The sequence below is a fragment of the Gouania willdenowi genome, chromosome 3 (genome assembly GCF_900634775.1).
Source record: "Gouania willdenowi chromosome 3, fGouWil2.1, whole genome shotgun sequence".
Lineage (NCBI taxonomy): Eukaryota > Metazoa > Chordata > Actinopteri > Blenniiformes > Gobiesocidae > Gouania > Gouania willdenowi.
In genome coordinates, this window is record NC_041046.1 from 39,741,909 (window position 1) to 39,767,238 (window position 25,330).

General features: G+C 37.6%; 2 protein-coding genes across 14 annotated transcripts in view; one reads left to right on the forward strand and one right to left on the reverse strand.

The window, feature by feature from the left end:
- The first annotated feature begins 1,059 nt into the window (after positions 1-1,059).
- LOC114480571 (C-myc promoter-binding protein-like) overlaps positions 1,060-25,330 on the forward strand; it is a 105,325-nt gene continuing 81,054 nt past the window's right edge. For 8 of the 13 annotated variants that reach the window (XM_028474877.1, XM_028474827.1, XM_028474885.1 and 5 more), the window contains exons 1-6: positions 1,060-1,109; positions 1,939-2,025; positions 3,031-3,136; positions 14,371-14,799; positions 16,923-17,036; positions 17,187-17,222. The gene's annotated coding sequence lies outside the window, so the exon portion shown is untranslated. Of the gene's footprint in view, positions 1,110-1,938; positions 2,026-3,030; positions 3,137-12,902; positions 14,890-16,922; positions 17,037-17,186; positions 17,223-21,783; positions 22,018-25,330 lie in introns of those variants that run through there. The other 5 variants (XM_028474837.1, XM_028474845.1, XM_028474863.1 and 2 more) reach the window with 5 other exon arrangements.
- socs4 (suppressor of cytokine signaling 4) lies at positions 4,627-7,186 on the reverse strand. Its single transcript, XM_028474940.1, has 2 exons — positions 7,050-7,186; positions 4,627-5,900 (listed from the first exon to the last, which is right to left on the reverse strand). Exon 2 carries the CDS (start codon positions 5,871-5,873, stop codon positions 4,689-4,691), a length of 1,185 nt encoding a protein of 394 aa, XP_028330741.1. The 5' UTR covers positions 5,874-5,900; positions 7,050-7,186; the 3' UTR covers positions 4,627-4,688.

The following is a 25,330-nucleotide window of genomic DNA, read 5'->3' on the forward strand; positions in this document are numbered from 1 at the left end:
CATGAGGTCGAACAGATGTTGCAGTCTCTACATGAAAAAAAGAGACAAAAATGAACAGGTGTAAGTCTCTTACATTAACAGCAGAGATATCAACACCCATAAAACACTGAGTTCAGACCAAAGCAACAGAGTTTCAGAGCCTATCAGACAAACATGAAGAAATACAGAAATAATCCTTTTACATGCGAGTGTGTCTTTTTAACTGTAGTAGAAAGTGTCAAAGACAATTGTTAAATATGGGCTGTATTGATTGTTCTAGTTATATGTTTTAAAAAACGTAAAGATTCCTTTTTTTTCCCCAAAGAATGTCATGATGACGACGCGTATGGGATGTTGAATGTAAAAACTGGGTCACTTTTTCATAGCCCACATATTTTGAATATTATCTCACTTTCCTCACATTTTGCTAATTTTTCTTTCATTTGAGACAGAAATTCATGTAAAACAGCATCTTTTATACCATTAATAAAAACATGTACACATGAAAAATAAATCTAAATGTAAAGGTTAAATATAAATATAAATGTTTTGTTTATATTAATTCTTTGTTAGATTGGGGTGGGGTTCAATGAGTTTTTTTTCTCCCACTCCATTTCAAGCATCAGTGTATGTGATTATTATTGTGTAGCTTATACTTTGTTTTGTTCTTGCCACACTATTCACTTGAAATAAATGAAAATGAATGAATGAATGTTAATTATAAAAATAAATGTTAAATTGGTCTCCAAAATCCCCGCGACCCTGTTAAACGGGAATAAGCGGGTAAGAAAATGGATGGATGGATGGTCTCCAAAATGTAAAGATAAATGTTTAGAAATTATACAAAGGGAACTGGTCGATCACGCAGCCAATTTAACATTTAGATTTAGATTTTTATTTAGATTTAACATTTATATTTACATTTAACATTCACATTTATATATATATATATTCATGTGTACACGTTTTTAACAGTGATATACATGCTGTTTTACATTAATTTCTCTCTCAAAGAAAAATCAACTAAATGTTCAAAATATGTAAGTGACGCCCCATACTTGCGCATGCGCACAGCTGATGGTAAACATACTCAGCTGATGGAGGTAGCACGTGTTTCTCACCTCAGTAAGGTAAGGCAACTCAAAGTTCCTAAAGACGTACAAATAGATGACTTTTTGTTATTATTATTATTATAGAATCACCTTCGCGCCGCTAATAAAATATTAAATAGGCAGAAATATGTAGAAAAGTCAATGCACTGAAAACCATGTGTGAACGGCTTTAATGAGAGATACACGCAGGACACTGTTATGGTTGTGTCGCCGTCTTGTGGTTAGAAAAATGAAGCACACTTTACCAGTCCTAGGGGTCACCAACACGGGGTCCGTGGGCCCCCGGTAGCCTGCATGGACCATGTGAGGTGCCCTTAGGAGCTCTAGTCACCAATGAGCTCCATCTAAAACCGGATTAACTTACTCACAAAGATAAATATGTACATATGAGAGGTGTAGTTAGTACTTACTGCTTATTAAGATTTAGTATTAAATTAAACATTTTTAAATGTTTATTTTCACTGAAACATTGTTACAAATATGTTGCAGATCTGGTGTGTGGACAGTGGTATGTTATATATAATATGATATACTGTATAATGTAAATTATATTATTTTATAAACGCAAGGTGGATATTCTATAAAATGTAATGAAATTGAAACAATTGCATAAATTAGGAGAAATAAAGTGTTTCATGTTGAAACCTCAACATTTCCTACCTTTTCAAGTTTTTATTATCGTACCCTCAACTTGAAAATGTAGTATATTTACAGTAAGAAGTGCTTTTCTAACTGGTAGCCCTTCAGACCATAGGTTGGTGACCCTGATCCAGACAATGTGAAGTTTGCATGTTCTCCCTGTGCCTATGTGGCTTTTCATTGTCTGTCAACATTTGTTGGTTCCTAGGGAAGACTCATTTTGTGACCTAAGCCAGATGTAACGCAGTGGTTCCCAAACTGGAGGTTGCACCCCATCGGGGAGGCGCAAGAGGAAGTACTTTCATTAATCTTTCATTCAACAGAAAAAGATCGAGTACCAATGCTGTAAAGAGATGAACTGAGCACCGAAGCAAAATTCAATTTTCATTTGAATAATTTAAAAGTTAGACGACAGCCAATTCTGAAACTTTTGTAGTTTGAACTCAACAACAACATAAACAGATTAGCCTAATGATGAGTTCTTATGTGTAACACAGTACACTACCTCTGCTCCATCCCAACATCCTCTGTCGTTGATGACGATCAATAAAAATTGATTTTCAGATACTTTATCTGTTCAATCACTCACACACTCCCATTTACTCCTAATTAAAATGACATGTTTTTAGATGAGAAAACTCATGCAAACTCCCTAATCCTGCAAAGGCTGCTAAGTGCAAATACATATAATGAAATAGAAAACCATTTTTGGATCAACTAGACCTACAGTATGTCTTACATACTGATGGAAATTATTATGGAAGCGTAAAACATTCATAATGTAATAAATAAAAACATTTTGAAATGAATACCATTTTGATAAATAACAGACAAATGAAATAATAAATTATGAAATAAAAAATGCCCATTGTTGAAAAGGACATTAACTAAAAATTTACTTTATTTTATGAAATCTTGGAAGATAAATAAAAAGTCATTATTTTAAAAAGTATGACATTGTTAAAATAATCATTATGGCATATTTAATTATAATAAAAAGAATTATAGTTAGATTTTAAAGAATAAAAAAAAGAAATCATAATAATATGACCTTATTTTACAATTTAATGGTCATATTATTTGTTTATTATGTTAAAATGTTGTTTTTTATATATTTAATTATAAATATTTTGGGTTTCCATAAAAATTAACTTAATTCCTTAGTAATTTTATCTTTCAGAGCTTAAAAAAAAATATATATATATATATATTTATCAACATGCAGCATTATGTGTGTAAATTACAATACATTGTGTAGTCGGAATTTATGGAACATTCATGAAATGTGTTTTACCTTCAGTTTTTCTCACAGACAACAAACTGGGACACGACGTTTGGTGTACAGTAAACCATCATCAGCCACTGTTGATGCAAAGTTACCAGTCAGTCTTCCACAAACGGTGAAGGTTTGTACACTTTCATAAAATCATTCTTTATTAGCAATTACAGACATTTATTGGGCTTTTGTCCTGCATTGCTTGATCACAGATATCTGAGACGAAACATTGATGAGTCATGATTCTGTTTAGCTGTACAAACACAGACCGGACCCAAAAAGCACCCTGTTGTTACTTCAGTGTCTAGATTCAGAGCGAAACATCAAATGAATGATTCAGTCATTGTTGGCCTCCTCCAGGAAGGCGAGAGCAGCCATGGAACAGTAATGGATGATTTTTGTTCACTGGTGTGAGGAATCTGACCTGCAAATAAACACGACCAAAAACTAAGGACATGGCCATTGATTTCAGGAGGAAAGCTAATGAGCTCCAGGGTACTTTGATCGAAGGTCGTGGAGTCGTACGAATATCTCTGGGGCCATCATTGACTGGAAGCTGAAATTTGAACAGAAGGTTCATTGTTCCAAAATGTAGGACTCATAGACTCAAAAACAGCTTCATTCCTGCTGCTGTTCCAGCACTGAACCCATAGCACGTTGTTGCACATAAGTTATTTATTTATTTGCTCTTATCTGTTTTTTTCTGTATATTTATCTTTGTCTTTTATATATCTTTAATCCTCATTTGTGGAACCAAAGGTATTTTAACCTATATATGGCTTGCCCGAACCCCCCACTCTCCCATGGGGGATGCAGGGGATGGGACACCCGCACTTTCATAAAAACAAAAAACACATCCCCCTCGCTTTTTACTGAGAGATTATATATATGAAAACATATTGGCCAGTTAGATTGATTGAATGGTGATCGAGCCAATCACAGCCAGCCATTTTACAAAGCCGCCGTTCCAAGAAGGTAAACCAAGAGTTAACTGAGATGAGTAAAGTGTAAGTGAAGTGACACAAAATGAGTAACAGGTGGCTAAAAGTTGTCAAAAAGGGGCAAAAATGTGGCAAGAAAAGAGTGAAATCAAGAGTGGCAAAAGGTAGCTTAAATCGGCGAAAATGTGGCAAACGATAGTGAAAAAGATCCAAAAAATGTGGAACAAAAAGAAAAAAATATGAAACAAAAAGAAAAATTATGTAGGGGAAAAAGGAAAGAAGTGTTCTTTTTTGGGCAAAAGGTATGGCTTATTTGGATATATTGTGGCATAAAAATGGTCATAGAATGGACAAAAATTGGATAAAAGTGTGACAAAAATTAGGAAAAAGCAGTATTTGTTGGCAAAAAAAGCTAAAATCTGATAAAACAAAAAAAGTGTCAAAATGGGACAAAAAAAATTTGCAAAATGGCCAAAAAAAAATGTAAAAAGGGGTTAGAAAGTTTCCCCCTTTTAAGGTTTTCTGGGGAAATAATAATTAAAGTTAAGACATAACATGTTGAGTATCACTGACTTAATAACAGCTTTATTGTGGTTTTAGTAAATTAAATAAATACCTAAGAGTAAAAATAAAGTAACCTGAACTTGAACCTGAAATGACAGAGCTCATATTCTGCATTTTCTGAGCTGTTAAATGCCAACATTGATCCCACGTGTGCGTCCTGATCCCCAGGCTTCCTGTCTACTCTGTGCAGGCTCCGTCACACTTGATGTGATACTGTCTGAGGTATTCCCTGAGCTGAGGAGGCAGAGGCAGAGTGTCTACGCCCCGGTAGGTGGTGCAGCTGCAGATCACCGCCCTGCACAGGTGCTGCAGGGTGAACGGGAAGTTCCGTGGCAAAGGTCGCGAAAGCAGCGGCTCGAAGAAGAGGCACGTGGCGGGATCGCTGTAGTGCCTCAGGAGTCCCGTCACGCTGGGGTCGCGGTACATGCACGGGTCGCGCACATCAAAGCTGAAACGTTTGCCGTTTTGCTCGATTCGCGCGTGCAAAGAGCGACTGTATCGACGGAAGCTAACGGAGAACAGGAACTCGTCCTGCGCGGAGTCCCGAAGCAGGAAGGTTCCCTCTGGTTGGCCCTCCAGGAGCTCCTCGGCCTCGAAGCGGTTCAACACGCCCCAGTAACACGGGCTGTTGTTTATCTGCAGCAGATCAGGAACCAGGATGTAGTCGGTGTGGCCACAGCGGCCCTCCGCTCCGCCATGAGGACAGGACGGGTCCCAGTCCTCTAGGCTGGTGCTTCCAGGTCCAGGAGAGCAGCAGATGTCATCCCAGGATAGAGGCGTGTCCGGTGGGGAAGAAGAAGACGAAACACTGGCTTTAAGAGGAGTCTCCATGTCCGTGAGAGCACGTGAATGTGTGGCGTGGCTCTTTATGAGGTGCCAGCACCGAGCCATTTCAGACTTAGGAGAGAACGGACATCTGTCCTGCATCAGCTCAGACACGTGGATCTTGCGTTTGGACCAGAAAAGCACAGAGAAGGGCCGTGAGGAACTGGATGGATGGTGATGATGATGGTGGTGGTGGTGGTGGTGGGAACGCAGAGGTAAACATTGACCCACAGCGTCTTGAAACTTCTGCCTCAGAGAGCGACGGGAAAAAGCCTTCAAACACACGCCGTCGACATCTGCAGACGTCAGGGCTTCGCTCAGAGTGCAGCTGCATTTCCTCTCTCTGCGACGCCGAGGACACGACGTCGAGCGCACGTCCAGTTCCTCCAAACCATCAGAGTCCATCCCGCCGGGGCTCGAACCATTGCGAGAACTCCTCGAGCGTTTCTTTCCTCGCCAAACGTAGCTGTCCGCACTCCAGCTACGAAGGCCAGATTTGGGACGAGTATCGGATCCTCGAGGCTTCTTCTCCGACATGACTGCGTGATTCTCGCCTGAAACCAACTGTAACCAATAGAAATTAGATGATAGATATTAGTTTTTAGTGTATTTTACAGCTGATTTAGGACCCGTTATCGTAAGAGATGCTAAGAGAAAGCTAACACAAGAGGAAGGTTAACTTTTGTTAGGTTATTTATTTCAACCTCAGCAATTGTGATTAATTGTAATTCAACTTTAGTAATTGAGAACGTAATTGTAATTCACTTTCTGAGGATAAATAAATTTTTGTAATTTAATTGTAATTGGGAAAAAATTCTGGTAACTGAAATCGTAATTGAATTGTAATTTAAGATGGGTAATTGAAAATGTAATTGTAACTGAAAAATGTAATTGACCCCAACCCTGCCAATTTTTATCCATCAGTGCTACGATGCCATTATTAAAACCATAAAGTAGGGCTGGGAGATATATCAAGATTCAAGATATATCGAGTTTTCTATTTTGGCAATACAGAAAATAACAAATATCACCAATAATTATTTATTTTCATTTTATAGTTTCTTTTGTTTTGAAATACTTCTTTTAACAGTCACTGCTTTAACTATTTCTCAGAAGAGCATGAAAAAAATGATGGATTTCTGAGTGCGTCCTAACCCAGACCTTCCACTAAAAGTACACACCAAAGAACTCACTCACACGTGCTGTCTCTTATAGGAGAAAAAGCCAAAAATGGCACATTTTCTGCAACTGTTTGTTAATAAATGTGCCTGTGTTGCATTTGTCATCAGTAAATTGAACCCACAATTGTCTCTCTGTTAAGACTTCATTTGAATTAATATGATCAACATTTGTAACGTACATATCGGCATTTGGAGAAAAATTATTGAGATTTTTGGTCCATATCGCCCAGCCCTACCTTAAAGAATGGCTACAATTATTTGAATTAGAGACGTTTAACATTTTAGCTTTCTTAAATGTGTGTGTCCATATTACACAGGCATGGAGTCCTTAGCTATAAGTAAGTTTCATAAAACAACAACAAAGTAGTTTTCTACTCTTTCTCTTGAATCCAACTAAGTGCTACTGAAGCATCGTCCCACTTTAATCTTTGGGTTTTTATGTTTTTATTAATGGTCAGACACAATACAGATCTACCAAAGATAAGGAATAAAGAAAGTTTACAGATCTGTTTGAAATAAAACAATATTTTACCTTCCAAAGAGTGTCAGAGGTGAAGCTCTTCGTCCATGCTTTGTCCAAGCTGTTCCATGCTGGGAGCAGCCTGCTGCCTTGCTCTCCTCCTCTGGCAGACGCTGACTGCTCTGCTTCCTATATAATTATGATGCCACGTCCCAGAGGGGACAGCAGTTTCCTCTTTGCCAGGGCCGGCCCTGAATGAATGAATGGATGAATGAACGAGGGGAGGCGGAGGGCGGGATCAACCAAATGGCAGCAGGACATCCTCTTTTTACACATTCATTGATGTCCAAAAAAGAGCAGCTATAGTGCTTTTTTTTATCCTTACAGTGGATTATTTCAGCCCGTAATTTGATTTGGCTGTTCTGACTCCAGTCATTTTAACTTCATCAGGGCAGGAGTTTAACTCAGAGCACCAGAGGATGGAGAGATTTGAGTCAATCAGCTGAGGATGCACAACAATGGCGTATTCCTCAGTCCAGTTAGTATTAGTGCCATGTGTATGAAGTGTGTTTGTTTGTTATTAGGATGCCCATTAGCTTAAACCTGCTATCCGGAGTTTCTGAGAGAACGTCTCTATGTCCCGCCCCAAACAGCTCTACTTCCTCCCGTGCCTCTGCCAATCTACCAGAAGCTACGCCTCTACATTTGTGCACGCGCAAAACATAAAAAAGTCGCATAACTACAAAAACTACACATTTATAGATAATAGATGGATATCAGCTTTAAAGACGGAGTTTCGGAGAAATCTGTGTTTATGTATCATTCTTTTGAAATGCAAAAAAATACCTAACTACTCTTTCACTATGTTCTATTGCCGGTGGTCATTTATATACATTAATGTATGTAAGTCCTGCCTTCGTCCTATAGACCCCTATACAAATGCAAGAAAGCGCCGACTTTGCCCAGCCAAAAGGCTTTGACTTCCTGGAGCGAGCCACTGTCAATCACAGTGAATGCGTGTGCACCGTCACATCAGCAAACATGTATTCTGAGCAGCATAGCGTCATGGAGGAGCGCTCCAAAACTCCGGTTACCCATTCCACGATTGCCAATGTATAAAACTTCTACTAAAAAGAAAAGAAAAGAAAAGTCTGCGTACAAAGCTTGTGGATAAACGTCTTCGTGACAGCAACAGAATTTATCTCTGAGCTGCTTTTCAAAGGTGGAGGGACTTGCTGCTTTTAAAAGGATTTCTAACGGACCAGGATTTGGCGACATTTCTCATGGACAGGTAATAAACATGTTTTAATAAAAAGTTATGACACTCTAACAATAAATGTGTAGTTTTTGTAGTTATGCGACTTTGTTATGTTTCGCAATGCGCGTGTACAAACGTAGAGGCGTAGCTTCTGGTAGATTGGCAGAGGCAGGGGAGGAAGTAGAGCTGCTGGAGGCGGGACATCGAGACATTCTCTCCGGATAGCAGCTTTAAGCATTACATAAGCTATAAGGTATTCTTCCTGGCATCCACAGATTACACAATGACAGTCATCACAACATGGCATTTAATCTCATAGCATCTCATCTTCCTCTGATTTTATCTCATACCAAATTGTCTCACCATCTTTTTGTTTTATTGCATCTCATTTTACCTAATCCCATCTAATCTCATAGCATTTCACTCTAAATTACTCATCATCTTCTCATCTCATCACAATCTCATCCCAAAACGTATCACCATATTCTTATTTTATCTTATCTTGTTTTATCTAATCTCATCTCATAGCATCTAACCCCATATTTCTCATCTTCTAGTTTTCTTATCTTATCTCACCATTTCTCATTTTATTTCTTCTCATTTCCCTTCATCTCTTAACATCCCTTCTTCTATCATCTCATTTTAATGCATATCATTCAGTTCCAAACTTCTCATCATTGTCAAATCTCATCTCGTCGCAATCTCATCCCAAATTTTCTCACCATCTTCTTGTTTTATTGCATCTCCTTTTACTTAAGGCCATCTAATCTCATAGCATTTCACTCCAAATTTCTCATCATCTTCTCATTTCATCACAATCTCATTCCAAAATGTATCACCATATTCTTATTTTATCTTATCTTGTTTTATCTAATCTCATCTCATAGCATCTAACCCAGGGGTCTGCAATCTGCAGCTCTGGAGCCTCATGTGGCTCTTTGACTCTTTTGCAATGGCTCTCTGACGATTTAAAAAAATAAGAAAATGAATTATTTCCTACAGAGGGTACTGGTGAATAATGACATTAACTTCAAATAAAATGATGATAAAACAATTGGTTAACCTAAAAATGAATAACTCTGCCACCGTCCTACTTCAACTCCTGTAACATCTACAGACCATTAACTTTCCTTACACCTGTGGCTAACCTTCAGTTTTAAATCTCTGGTAAGATAACTTAAATAACAAAAAAGACTATTCTGGAAAAAAATACAGACTTTATTTGTGTGGGGAAAGATTTATTTAACTGCTAACATACCGGCTTAATATGCATGCTTGATATGTTGTAAGAAATTAGCATGAGTTGGAGTTGATAATGTGTTATCAACTTCAAGTTATTTTTGTAGCCCTTCAAATCCATTAACTCATAAAATTATTCGATACTATTTTAATTGTATAGAATTTTATACGCTGTATTGTTTTCATGAGAAGGTTTTTTTTTCGGCTCCGGAAGGACTTTAATCCAGTCGAGATTAGGCAAAATGGCTCCTTAAAGAGTAAAGGTTGCAGACCCCTGATCTAACCCCATATTTCTCATCTTCTAGTCTTCTTATCTTATCTCACCATTTCTCATTTTATTTCTTCTCATTTCCCTTCATCTATTAACATCCGTTCTTCAATCATTTCATTTTACCTCATAGCATCTCATTCCAAATTGTCTCACTATCTTCTTACATTATTGTATCTCCTTTTACCTAATCCCTCCTCGAAAAAATGGTGGTGCCCATACATTTGGACCTACTGTAAGGTTAATAATGGGGAAAGACATTTCTTCTAAGCCTTTAAAATTTTGTACCATGATCAGGATCACTGATTTAGACAACTGTCAATATCTGGAAAAGAAGATATTTGGCACTTGTCGAAAGTTTATGCTCTCCCAGTGATTGTCTTATCTCATCTCATCTCATAGCCTATCATCCCACTCCCCTCCATTGATTGCTCAAGCTTGGAGTTGGACCTCTGTTTGCGAGTGCTCCTGAAAGGTCTCATACATCACAGGGAAGTCAAGCATCTGAGTTGGAGTGGGATGCTCACTATAAATGACATTTTGGAGGATGTATAATTCATGATACAAATCGACTACATCTATGAGACAAATAATATTACTCCCAGTGGTTTAGTGTGTGTGTGTGTGTGCGTGTGCGTGTGCGTGTGTGGGGGGCATCTGTTTGCCCCTGCAGATAAAGGGTGATCATCAATAAATCCTGACATCTCGGATAATGTAGTGACACTTCCATCGGACTGAATATTTGATGCACCTCACATTATCACACAACCAGAGACGACGTGTAGCAACTCTGGAAACATCCATTCATTTTATTCTGACTTCAAACTTTGCAACTACTCCAGTCTTTTAAAGCTTTCTGTGGGGAGGATTGATGCTGACTCAGTAAAATGCCAATTGCAGATTGTGGGAAAATGATCAGTTCAAACGCTGTGGAGCGTCATCTGAGAACAAAAGGGCAGCTGTGGCTACAGATCTGCTAACAAAACCAGTCAGAAATGATGAAAGTCCCACCTTTATCTGAACATCAGGTCGTGAACTTTTTGCTGGTCTTAAAGTTATTGCTGTTATGTACTAGCGTGTGCTGATACCAACCCCAGTAATACTATAAGCAGAAGCACTTTTTTACTCAGGAAGTTCCTCCAGCAGTGGATGAAATCCAGTCAGCCCATTAACCTGCAGCAGCCAGGTCGAGATCAGGAGCTCATATCGGTCCACATTACTGAGGCATCGATCCGTGGAGCAGCACACCGGAACGGCATCGTGGATGAATAATTGATGCTGCTTTGAGAATGAACAGACGCTGCTCTGCTTGTATCTTTATACGTGGGTTGTTACAGTTACCCTGACATTTATGTAGCGAGGGCCAGTGAAACTTTTGGTGTTACAGACTCAGAGTCAGCATGTTTACTCATGATCTGGTAATTCAATAACATCACCATTTTCAAAGGACTCTTAAAGATTTTCATATAAAAACATCACAGAGAATGAGAAAATTTGTGTTGAGTTTCCGTTGGCATGCTTTGCAGTACTTGTTGTTTTTTGTTGTTGTTGTTCCATATCACTGCATAAAAGCTGATTCAGCATTCTCAGAGGAGCAAATGCTCCTTTTAGCCATTAATTAGTAACTCTCAATATTGAACATTGACCTGTTTGACTCAATTTAATGACAACATCATCAGATATTTCCAATATTTTAATGTTTATTTTTATATTGCACATACACCATCTTTCTCTCTTTTTAATTTTAATTAACTAACAATCTTTTTTTGTACATCAGATATGCATAGGTTTTATTGATTTTTGATAAAAACAGGAATCGATGCTTGAAAAAGAAAACTATTTTAATGCCAATGTGTGCTTTTGCTTAGTATAGAAATGTAGTGAAAGCACTGATGCTGCATTACAGGAGGATAGTGAGGAATATACCATTTTCCGTGTGCGTGCGTGCGTGTGTGCGTGTTACAGCGATAGTAAATTGAATCAGCAGAGTCTCTGGCTCCGCTGCTCTGTGATCTTTTCATTTATCAGTCTCGAGAAGCTGCTCGGCCATAACTTCTCACTTTCTCTCTGTACATCTCACTTTCCCAAATACTGTGTGTCAGCTATTATTCTCATGTCTGCAGAACCAGACCTCTGACACAAGAACCGATACTATTCAACCCGATCTGACTTCAGGGATTACTCTTCATAATTGAAGACAGATACTAAAGCAGCATCGACTCTTTGAGACAATGTCATAAATATTCTGGAAAAAGCTAAAGTTAACCCTTAAAGGATGCCTGTAGTGCAGACTAGAGGTTTAGTCATGTAACTCTCTTTAATAATCCCTGTAGAACAGCCAGGATGAGAAAAAACATTTTGCTCACCTCAGACATTTGTAGTTAGGATGTAAAAAAAAAGTCGATTCGGCAATATATCACGATATTTCACCACACGATTATTGTATCAATCCAAAAAAAAAAATCTATTGGGATTTTTTAAATCATGCATTTTATGAAAAAAAAAACATTTAATTGCGCTAACATATGCATAGCACGTAAGCGCCCAGTCACAAGGTGTCAGTGAACCACATCAGACCTTGTTAAACTACCTCACTTTGATAAATGTATGTGGTTATATTTATTTTTTTTTGAAGAACTTTTAGAATATAACAGAATCAGAATCTGTTGTAGAAAAATGTAATTTGACAGTTTGATAAATATACCACTTGTTTTTTATATTTGTACTTGAATTAAAGTTAGTTACCATTTACTTGTTTTTTTAAGTTTTACAAAATTTAAATACATTGTATTTTCATACCTTTTTGTATACTTGTAAATGGAAAATTTGTAAATATTGATAGCGTGATAAATTGGTATGCGTATCAGATTACTGTATATCGGGATATATTGTATGCAATATAATGCAAATTGTAAATCATTGCAATGCACACCCCTAGTTTGAGGTAACAGCATGACATTGCATTACTGTCAACAGGCACTCTTTCTATCACTTCAAAATCCTCCCAGACTCGTCCTCCAGTAAGTCCACCACTTTTTCTCTTACTGACTCGTGTTGCACAGCTCGACATCTGTCACCAAGAAATCAAGTGTGAAACCCTGCACAGGAATCATAGACTTGGTGTCACATCCCATAGATATCTTCTAGAAGACCAGATATGTTCCCCATAGGTGGCGTCCATCTTGGTTAGGGCAACGTTCCCATTAAAGGCTATGCATCTACATAAAATAAATCACAACATACTCATTTCTTAACTGATTTTCATGCAGTTTACTTAATTGACAAAGTCAAAATATGTGCTAATAATACAGAACATTTTATTTAAATATAAAAAAATGGAAGCTTATGAAAGGTTATTCCCAGTTTCCTGTTTCAACTGTACGTACTTACTGTACAACCGTATGCTACACAATGTACAGGCATCCTTGAATTTTCACTTTTACACGACTAGCTTAGCCTTGCCGTAGGCACGCAGCTCAAACGGGCGTGTCGTATCGACTCTTCTATGATATCTATATCACATCCGGCCATGGGTGGACTGGGAAAAAAATCAGCCCTGTCATTTTGTGTCCAGACCAGCATACTGCATTATCCGTGGCACCATGTAGAAGCTGTGATTTAGTCAGTAATTCTCAACATGTCTTCATTTGAATTATTATTCCCCCAGAAAACCAACAAAGAGGGAAACTTTTTACCCATTTCCTTTGGCCATTTCGCAACTTCCTTTGTCCCATTTTTGCCTCTTTTCAAACAGTTCTAACACTTTTTTTTTCAGACTCTAACTACCTATTGCCAATAAATACCCCCTTTTTGACTCTTTCATCCAATGTTTGTCCTTTCTTTAATTTCTTTTGGCCAATAGATACCACTTGTTTCCATTTTTTCCCTACTTTTTTTCTCTTTTTGTTCCACATTTTTGCCCTTTTTCACTGTTGTTCGCAGCATTTTGCCCATTTAAGCTGCCCTTTGCCATTTCATATTACCTGGTTCCTGTTTATTTGCACATATTTGGGCCACTCGTGACTGCTTTTGGCCCATTTTAGTCACTTAACACTCTTTTATTGCCACATTTTTGTTACTTCTGGACCATTTTTGGCCACCTGTTACCAATGTCTGCCTCCACTCCCTTGTAACAAAAAACAAAAACGTAGCGGACCGGACTGGCCCACTTCGGGTCAACAGCCCACTGGGACGATGCCTGGTATGCCAGATGGCCAGTCCACCTCTCCCCATGGATTGTATTCTAACGTAAAAAAAAAAATGTGCTTCTAGTACAGGTTCTCTTAAAACTAAAAACATAATAAAAATGAAATTTTAAACTATATTCTTTCTTTGCTGTCTATACAAATGGTCCACTGACTGCTACTGTTGTGCAGCAATGTGATTGGGAACCACTGTTTTAAAATGTTCTTTAACATTGTGTCATAAAAAGTCCCAATGATCGGACTTGATGCTGTAAACAGAACAATTGATTTCCTTTGCTATGAGGAAGCTTGAAGATATTTCTGTTTTCAAGTTAAAGGTTTTCAAAATACACTTTAAAGTTGTTTATCTCTCAGCTTTACTGCCATACCACTTCCTTTATTTGCCTTCATAAATTGAGATGTTTGCGTGTATCATATGCACAGAGCTTTGAGGCCATTAGGATGCAGACAAGCCTGGATATTCATCTGCTGTGGACATGTGAGCCGCTGTATCCACTTTCCTCTGGGGAGATTTATTTCTGCCTCTAGCTGCTCCTCTTCCCGCAAGGAAGGTGGAGCCCGGGAGGTTTTTTCCCCTCACCGTCTTGTCAGAAAGAGCGTAACCTTAGACAGGCTAGTCGCCCACCTCACTGAAAAACAGACCTAATCACTGTGAGGATATGGAGTGTATGTACATAGTACATACTTACATACAGTAAGTGCACACACGTTCATATTTCTCCAGTGATAGGTTAGGTTTATTTGGTAGATAATGGTTTTCTCTCTTCCATCCTGCAGGTCTTTGCAGCGAGACGTGAGATCTTCAGTCTTTGATAAAACCACACAGGAAGCCATTTTTAAAGGGTGTGAAAAGTGAGTCATTCAATAACAAGACCCCAAGGATCCACTGCTGATATGAATGCACTGAGGATTAAAGACTTCCTTTTATTCCCATAGAAACAGGTGAACGCATATACAGCAGTGGTAAATTTGTAAACTAAAAATAGTGACAATAGCTATACTGTATTTAAGGCATGTTCTCTCTGCCCAAAACATTTACAAACACAAAAACACGACAATGTACAATGTATAAATTATAAAGTCATAAACGACAACATGAAAAGTATTTTCAATATACAGTTTAATTCAGTGTTTTTCAACCTTGGGATTGTGACCCCATGTGGGGTTGCCTGAAAAATGACTGATTAAAAATGTATTTTTTTTAAAAATCTTTAAATAATTATTCTTTTTTCAAATAACAACAAAGCATAAAATCTTAAAAAACTGTATTTTGTACTTTTACTTTTTAAATCTAGTTAAAATAAAATGCAGTGTAAAACTATCTGCTGGTGCAACATGTCACTAATCCTGGTTACTCTGCATTTGTAACACATTACAAAAAAACATGATCAAAAACTAATTCTAGAAAGAAAATTTCTTTTTATAGAAATGTGGGTCACAATCCAAAAAAAGTTTGGAAACCATTAGGACAATTTCTTACACCCTCCTCTTCCCTGTAAATACCTCATTTATCTAATAGTAATTATCTAATAGTAAATTCACAAAGTGACATTTATTGATCCAGGGAGGACATTATTCTTCTTCTTAAGGCCAGAGGTCAAAGGTTGAGGTCTCCTTGGTCAATAATTACTATCTGTGGTGTTGAAATCCTTTTTTCTCAACACCTATTCTCTTACAAGAGCAAATGTGCCATAATCCATCTTTTGTACCAATTTAACCCACTGAACATATCAGTGAATATATATACTCTATATATATATATATTTATATATATATATATATATATATATATATATATATATATATATATTTTTTTTTTTTAATCTTTTAAATCCTGATAATAATTTAGACTATTGAAAAGACTTATCTGTTCTTTACAGCAGTGTTTCTCAAATGGGGGTACGCGACGGCACTACAGGGGGTGAGAGATAGAGAGAGAGAGAGGCTTTATGTTTATTTATTATTTATTTTAATCATACTAAAAATTACCAGCAACACACAAAATGATAACAAAGCAATAAGAAAATAACAAGAAAATGACAAACATACAACATAAGAAACAACCACACAACACCAAAAACACATATTTAGAGAGAATAATTGAAATAGTACCAAGAACACACAAAAATGACTTCAAACACACAAAATAAGAAAAAAATATACTAAACAGACTAAAAAACAAAATACACAAAATGACACCAAAAACACACAAAATTATGATAGAAATGATCTTGATTAGAACATGAACTGAAAATACATGGCGGTCAGTCTTGGTTCCACACCAGGCATGAGTTGACCGTAAATGATAAAAATTATAGAAATAAATCCATTCAGGAGGCACAAAATACTGTTTCATTTTACGTGTTTACATAATGAGGTTCTTTAAAATGTGTGTTATCTCTCAATCATTCCATCATTATGATCTATAGTTGTTTTTTCACAGAATTCTGAGCAAAATGTGTTAGTCAGACATAAGGGGGGTACTTGGATTCAAAACTTAGACAAAGGGCATACTTCAGACAAAAACCTTTGAGAATCACTGCTTTATAGGACAACTTCAAAAATGCATCTGACATCAGTTTGAAGATAAACAACATAATTTCTCCTCCCAGAATCCACATTAACCATTAAATTTGCATCTACTTGCTCAGTGTGTCCTGAACATAAGTGTTCCCATTATGGAGAGGTAGTCTTTTATAATTATCATACATTATCCAACCTGCATCAGAAGAAACAGTAGGTCTGTGGTTTCCTGAGTGGTGTTCTAACACTTAGCCAAAGATATTGATTAAGTTTGAACCTAATTATACCAAGCATGACATCATAGCCATTATATGAACATTTTTAATGAGACTTTTGGTTTATTTGGGGTAATTGAAACTCAAACATTTTAAAAAAACACAGTAATATTTCTCTCCGTGATGTTTGACAGTGATAAACTGACCAGGTTTGACAGGCTTTCCGTCTGTCTGCAGTTTATCATCAGGATCACATCCTGCCTGTCTACCGACCTCTAATGCTAAGAGCAGCAGGAGCAGGATGAGGAGGAGGAAGAGGAGGGTAGAGGAGCGGATCATTTGGAAAAGCTTGTATGTCTCTTGCTCGTCGTGTAAACATTTGCAAACTTCTCTGAAAATCAATAGCAGAGAGGAGAAATTCCAGTAACCTTCTCTGTCTGTGTGTGTGTCTGTGTGTGCATGTGTGTGTTTGTGCATGTGTGTGTGTGGCTTGTTTTGCAGAAGAAGAGTTTGGGACTACCGATACTGCTAAACACAGTAAGATGCTCATTGGACTCCAACAATACAGTCTTTGTGGCCCACAGAGGTTTGATTAAAACACAACGGTCAGTGCATTAAAGGTCCCATGTCATGCTATTTTTCACCCATCTCCATTTGTTCTATGAACCCAAAAAACATAATATTTGAGGTTTCCCAAAATCGCCTGTTTTCCAGAGTTTTAGCCTCTGAAAAGTCACTTTCTGAGGAACTCTACACAAACGGGCTGAATTGCGGCCTACTTATTCATATTAATGAGTGGGCGTGTCTATAGACGGGACACTGACTTCCTCCTCCCCACACGGTGACGTAGGGCCAGAGGATGCCCCGCCCTCCTCCCAACCACTCCGTAGCTGAGCTCATGCTGCTTAAACACGAGACAGAGCGTGAGGGCGTGGCGTTCGCCGGTACATACATAGACTGTAGAAAATACATACATAGCACTGTGCGAAGGATGCTGAAATGCTCACCTTCGTGGGCGTGTCTGTTTACATGTCAATCATGGCAGAGAGCTTCCTGGAGGCGCGGCTTCTCCAGCTCAAATTCGTCATCAAAGTGGGAACGCGTCATCAAATTGGAGCGAGGTGTTTGGGCTCGCCCTGCAGTAAGAAAGGAGCAAATCACCCTCTAACTAATGATTGAGGGAATCAATGAAAAAACCCTTTGAGCATGTGTATGAAGCCCTAATAGCACTTCATGATGTTTAAAGCACAGAAAAGTCGGTTTAGCGTAACATGGACCCTTTAAAGCAGGGAGTACAAGCTATCATGTTCAATTATCAGATAGAGAAAAAAACACAATGGAGATTATTGTGATTCAACCATGATAAGATCAATATTTATGTGAAATACGATCCACTGCCGCCCTGTGCAGGGTGTAGCCTCGCCTAGAGCCTGAAGAAAGCTGGATATAGGCACCAGCAGACCCCCGCCACCCTGAAAAGGAGCAAGCGGGTCTGGAAATATGATTCGAGTATTTTATTTTGAAAATAAATTGGGTGTTTTAATCTGTATCTTCCTGTCCCGCATGGGCTTGTCTTTGCTGAATTTATGTAGCACAGCTCCGGCATCCGGCAACAATCTGTTGAGCAGGGCTCCTGCATGCTGAAGCAGTTATGCAGCTTTGCTGGAGCAGTTATGCATGTGATGGAAATCGGCAGAATGACTTTAATGGAAACCTATCAGCTTTGTTGCTCTCCTGCAGCAGACACGGAGCAGTTACACATCTGGTGGAAATTGGGTGTTAGTCAGATTGCTTCTTGATTGGCTACATTCCATTCCACGTGACAAATCACGCAGTCGGGAGTCGTCAGCTTTCCCCAACGTACATGAGGAGTTGTGGTCAGGTCCGACAACCGCCAATATTCAAATTGTTTAATATTAACGAATGTCAGACCAGAAAAATTTGCTCTCAACACACCTCAGACCACAGGATAATCTTTTTTTCCACAGGACAATCTTATAGAATATAAAAACATCTGGTGTTTGCTGACTTGGTTGGAGGGGGAAAAGTTGGGATAAAAACAGCCTTATTATTGTTGTGTGTGTAGTTCGCTTAAGGCTATCATGGGGGTATGGCTTGAGAGAGATGTGAAAGAAGGAATCTTTTTTAGAACAGGAAGAACCATCTTTAAATATAATATGATATAATATAATATACCAGACCTAACAGACATTGCTCAAAATCCCAGGATTTTCTCTTAAGACTTACATATCAGTGATGTGTGCATATAGGGAAAATACATTATCAAAAGACTTTTAATCACATTTATCCCACATCAAAGCCTAAAAATCTAATAATGATCAGTAAAACCCGGTGATTGTGCAAAGGAACAACATAGTCTCAGTGTTCTCTGTCAGCCATGAAATATTCATCCGTTTTTAAACATCACATTACTCACAGATGTTTCTGTTGCTGCTTTTTATCGCAACGAAGCCCTTTTAGTTGGTCATGTAGATTAGCAGAGAGCTGTAAATTATTCTGATAACGTCCTGGCGTGGAGACAAACAGTAAGTCTTTGGCTGGTACCTGAAGAGCTGTCGAGCCAAGTGAAACACTGCAGTCTTCAGCATGTTTATGATCACAGGCCACAAGCTGTTAATCACCACTAAAACCTTTCACTGATGTATGCTGCAGGCTGTTATCACCCATCTGTCATCCACGCAGCTGCATGACTTCTCATAGCAACAGGAACCAGGTTTCTGATTCATATTTTCAAACTTAATTTAATAGTTTAGCAATTAAAATGAAGTGTAAACAAATTCCACAAGTGTTAGATATTCACTTACTTCTTCAAAACATCTTAATGGGCACTGAAAAAGTACATAAAGCTTGTAAACAATCCAAAAAAACTTCATAAACACCTATAAACATAAATAAATCTTAAATTGAGAGAAAAAAAACACATTAAAGGGTTATCGAGGGCTGAAATATCATTAAATATGTTTTTGGACTGGGGTTCGTCTCCCAAGCATGAGAAGAACATGCAAACTCTAAACAGAAAGGTCGCAGGTCACAACCCCAAGGAATCAAAAAAATGTGATATAAATATTTGCATTGGAATTTGTAAAATGAGTGAATTTTAACATTTTTTATTTTGATCATGAAGTATATACATTTTCTGAATTAAAATGTTTAACATATCTTTAAAAATTAAAATGCGGTCACTCAAACACAAATTTTGTAAAATGAAATGAACAATGTCACATCTTGAGACATCTTGACAACACTCAGACATTCTTAACTGCATTTCTGCACAACAGTCACTGTGTTAGTGTTTATTTTTATTTTACTGTTGCATATTTTACAGGGTTTCCCCCTAAAACTTAAAATTAATTTAAACTTTAAATTTTTAAATTGTAAAATATTATGATAAAGTTTACTGCAAAGACTAGACCAGGGGTTCTCACCCTGTCTCATCCTGGGACCCACATTTTGCCACGGTCATTAAATCGCAACCTACTTTTTTTTTTCTTTTTGTTTAGAAACCTACCAAATTTAGTTTTTCAAAAATAGCTGCTGAAAACACACATGTAATCATTTTTAAAATGTAAATCTATATATTTTCCTGTGCAACATGCATTTTACAGCATGCCTGTCAAAAGAAAAGTTTCTTTCAAAATAAAAGACAAGTTCAACATTAGAGACATTAAGTATTTATTTATTTTTGACCAGCTGTCTGCGACCCACTTTTGGGTCCCGACCCACCAGTTGAGAATCGCTGGACTAAATTATAAAATAAAAAGTACAAATACATAAAGTATATATTACCTATGTATTTTAATAATTAATAAAATATTTTTTAGAATATTATATATGCAGATTATGATTTCAAAACTTTTTGGTCCCAGACTCCTGCAGTTAGAAGCACTTTTTAGTTCAATACAGATTTGACACTTATTTGATTTTATGTATGACACTTAAATTCAATATTATTACATTTGTATCACGTTTTTAAAGGATTTCTTGCCAAGTTAAACGAATTTTGTGTGTGTGTGTGTGTGTGTGTGTGTGTGTGTGTGTGTGTGTGTGTGTGTGTGTGTGTGTGTGTGTGTGCGTGTGTGCGTGTGTGCGTGCGTGTGTGTGTGTGTGTGTGTGTGTGTGTGTGCGTGTGTGTGTGTGTGTGTGTGTGTGTGTGTGTGTGTGAGAGACAGCAGAGGGCAGCAGTGACACAAGTTCAGTATGATAACACACTGACTACATCAGAGGTGATAGTTTAAGTCATCACAAACTAAACAACAGCTGAAATCCACCTACAATGTATTTTTTGTTCATACCCACAAATATAATATTTTCATTGTGATAATGATGAATTTGCATTTCTGCGTCACAGCAAGAAGCACAAAAAGTTAACATTCTCCAAGTATGTGTTCTATATTATATTGCATTTCTTCAAGTGCTTTTAATTTCAGTGGCTGCAGTGACTCACAGAGTCACGATCCAGAACAAAATTGTCACACCACTTAAAAAAAACAAACTTTAATAGATATGGATTTATTTGGGAACCTAAGATCTGCTAAACATTATATTTTTAACTAAAATCAAGAAAGAAAAAAAAAAAATAGAGTCGGTAGGATTTCATTATATGGTTGGTTCTATACTATATTAATTATTATATTTATTAGAATATGAGCCCATATTTTAGTGTCCTAGGTTTTTATTTATTTATTTTAAATTTATTTATTGACGGGAATGGGCTTCCATACTTTTTATCTACTGTGTATGACAGAGAGGGAGATTTTTAATCATAATATATTGTTGATTTAATGTTTTTTACTGATGATTTTAACGTTCTTATTGATTTTTAAAATGTTAAATGATTTCTGTTGCACTTTTTAATTATGTAAAGCACAGTGAATTGCCTATTATAAAATGCACTATATAAATAAATGTGCTTAAAGTATCTTGTGTATTTCGATCTTTTTAGTTTTGGACCTATAGCTAATTGTAAATATAATTTTTAAAAGGAAAGTGTAATAAATGGTTGCGCGTGCGTGTTTTGCACGTAAGTGTAAGTGGGTTTGCGCGCGCCCGTGCGTGTGTGCGCGCTATTATCATCACAGCCAAGATGGCGGCGGAGCGGAGCGCACAGCCGGCTCGGTTTGACTGACAGACGGAGAAGCTGCAACTCGTTCTCTCCCGTTACGGTTCAGAACGTAACAGAAACGCAGATTTATTCGTTTATGAAACGTATCGGGCCACTACACAGTGTCTGCTCCGTAATGTGGCGTGTTTTCACTCCAGACAGCCGGTGAAGTTGGCGTGTGAGGACCGATTTTGAAGCTCTTCAACGCGGGTGAGTCTGAGACGATGAACCGTTATTATTACACACACACTCACACCGATGGGTTTGCGGGACAGCTGCCCGGGGATGCAGGTCACCTGTGCCGGGGGAAAGAGGGAACTAGCCCCGGTGTGCTGTCACCTCCACACATTTGTGTCCATTTGTTATTAATTATTCAATGTCAGTTTGTGTTATTGAGCGCGAGGATCACATCGCACAGCTTTATTAATGAATGCGTGCGTGCTACAGGTTGATGTGCACCGACTTTAGTCTGTCTGCGTGTCCTTTAATCCACTGCACACTATAAATATAACGTCATCCTGTTATATGGATAAATCTAAAAATAACCACAGATATTTCCAAACACTGCACGGTCACCCTCATGTTATTATTTCACCTGGTAGACTATAGGCTGATTATGGTACATTTGCTCACCTACGCACAGAGTATTTGCCATTAAATTTTCATTTTTCTGTGCAGCTAATTGCAAATGATGTGTTGAAGTTCTGGGAAATGTGTTTGCATGTATTAATCCAGTGCTGCACACTGAATGCCTGTGCAAAGTATGCACACAGCTGCTGGAGTGGAATAAGTGAATGTTTTCCTATCACAGCTTTTGCAATTATTGCTAAAATTAATGCACATTTCATCCTTCTGTTATTTGCTTGATTATCAATCTATTAATTGCCATCTTATGTATATACTGTAAGACTATCACCTAAACCCTACCAGACAACTGTACCAATGCTGTGCTAAAATTGGCTTTTTTTTAACTTTTTGCATCAATTGCATGTCCATGCAGGGGGTTCCAACCTTGGGGTCAGGACCCCATTTGTGGCCTTGAGACTCTGGTAGGGGGTTGCCAGATGCCTTCAAGAAACTAGAAATATTTTTTTTTAACAATTCTAGCCCATTTTTGCTTATTTTTACCCTTTTTCTGCAACTACACCAAACTTGCAATATTGTAACCTATTTTCATCACTGCTTCTTGCCATATTTTTTCCCTTTTCAATGCATGTTTGCTACATTACTCCCATTTCTGCTACTTCCTAATCAAATTTCAATGCCTTTTCTACCCATTTGTTTTTCACTTTCAAGACATTTTCGGCACTTCTAAAATTTTTCCACCACTTTTCCCACCTAATGTCGTATATGTGCCATTATTGTCACTTTTAACCTATTTTCACCATATTTAATGGCTATTTTTGCTTATTTAACCACATTTGCTAATGCCCATTTGAAATACATTACCCAACTCCTCCCCTTGGGCCCTATAAAATCCGTTTTTTTTTTTTTAAATTTCGTTTTATTTTTACCCAAATTGTTTTTTTGTTTTTTTTAGAAATAATAATCTTTTTTTTTTTTTTCAGAAAATATTAGTTTTTAACTCCTGTGAGTAAACAAAATAAGTACTAATAATTAAAAAACCTATAATTAAACAAAAATGTATGTCAAAAATAAAGTAAGATACAATTAAAAGGTAGATATAAGTTGTAGTGACATGGATCATTGTGATTACCCAATTTCCACTCAGGGATACATCACTAATTTCACCACTAGGGGCCAGAATATTTGACAGTATCAGAAGTTATCATTAACCTACGATGTTTAAGACTCGTCTCGTCCAAAATAACAGAACAACTTTTCCCACAGATCTTCTGCAGCTCTGATTAGATGTTGATCAAACGCACTGAGCAGGTGAAACTGATAAAAGCTGATCACGTTTTCACGGAGTGCCGCTGCACTACAAGAGAAACAGACAGAACTTTACAGGCACAGCAAAGTTAAACGGGCACTGGTGGCTCTGTATTTAGGAGTCAGTGATGATTTGCGTAGATTTTTGGTAGTTTAGACGGTGTTTGGGGTGGTTTAGGCAGTGTTTAATGCAGCCAGGACAGGAGGGGAGAGGGCGGTGCACCTAATAAGCACTCCCTGGAAACATTTCTCCATTAAAAGAATGTTCCTTGCCTCACGGTGACGGCGTTTCATGTCGATTCTGTCCATTTCTGCGTTTAACCGTTTTCATTGGTTGATTCCGTGATTTTGTCCGTGATTTCGTTAACGGCATTTCTGCCACTTTTAAGGCAAAATTGACACTCTGAATCCTAAATTTTTTTAAGACCCTACAATTTCTTACCTACAATCCACACAAAATTCCTCTAATTTACACAAAAATTGGTCACAAAGAGGAGATACAGCTCTGATATCTGTCATATAATGCTTGGATATTGTTGATGCTTTGAGTCTCGATCTTTAAAAGCTAAAGACCAAGTCAAAAACCTTGGTGTTCTGATTGACTCAGATCTTACATTCAGCAGTCAGATCAAATCTATCACAAAAACAGCCTTCTACCACCTAAAGAACATCTCCAGAGTGAAAGGTTTAATGGCTCAGAAAGATCAGGAGAAACTGGTCCATGCTTTTATATCCAGCAGACTGGACAATTGTAATGGTCTTCTGACAGGAATCCCCCAAAAGAGCATCAAACAGCTACAGCTGGTTCAGAACGCTGCAGCTCTGGTCTTAACCAGAACAAAGAGGTCAGAACACATTACTCCAGTTTTAAAGTCTTTACACTGGCTCCCAGTCAACCTCAGAATAGACTTTAAAGTTCTGCTGCTGGTGTATAAATCTGTGAATGGGTTTGGTCCAGAATACATCAGTGACATGTTAGTCAGGTATGAACCCAGCAGGTCTCTCAGATCTATGGACACAGGTCAGATAGTGGAGCCCAGAGCTCACAGTAAACATGGTGATGCTGCTTTTAGTTGTTATGCTGCAAAGAAGTGGAACAAACTGCCAGCAGAGCTGAAGTCAGCATCCAATGTGAACATTTTAAATCAAAGTTAAAGGCACTTTTTTTCTCTACTGCATATGATTGAGAGGGAGATTTTTAGTCATGTTGTTGATGTCATGATGATTTTACTGATGATTTTAATTGATTTTACTGATGATTTTAAATGTTCTTATTGATTTTAAACAGTAAAGCACATTGAGTTGCCTTGAGTATGAAATGCGCTATACAAATAAATTTGCCTTGCCTTGCCTTGCCTTTGCTGTTTTAAGTGAGAATGCAAACTAGGGCACAATAACACCTAAAATTTGCGGCCCAATTGAGATCTAATTGCATCATAATCAGCCCCTAAACCAAAATGACTTCAACACTCATGTTTTAGGGTATAAATAATCAGAAAATGAATGTTTTATTTTTTTGCGTGAATGAAAACCACAGTGGATGTTTATAGATAAGGATAGGAGGAGAGTTGGTGTTTACATTGATGATTTATAAGATGTAAAGGTGAAGGTTTTTAAAAGAGGAAACTGT

What these genes read in the sequence shown, in the direction of transcription:
- socs4 (XM_028474940.1), bottom strand. Translation starts at nt 5,873, where the DNA reads ATGTCGGAGAAGAAGCCTCGAGGATCCGATACTCGTCCCAAATCTGGC.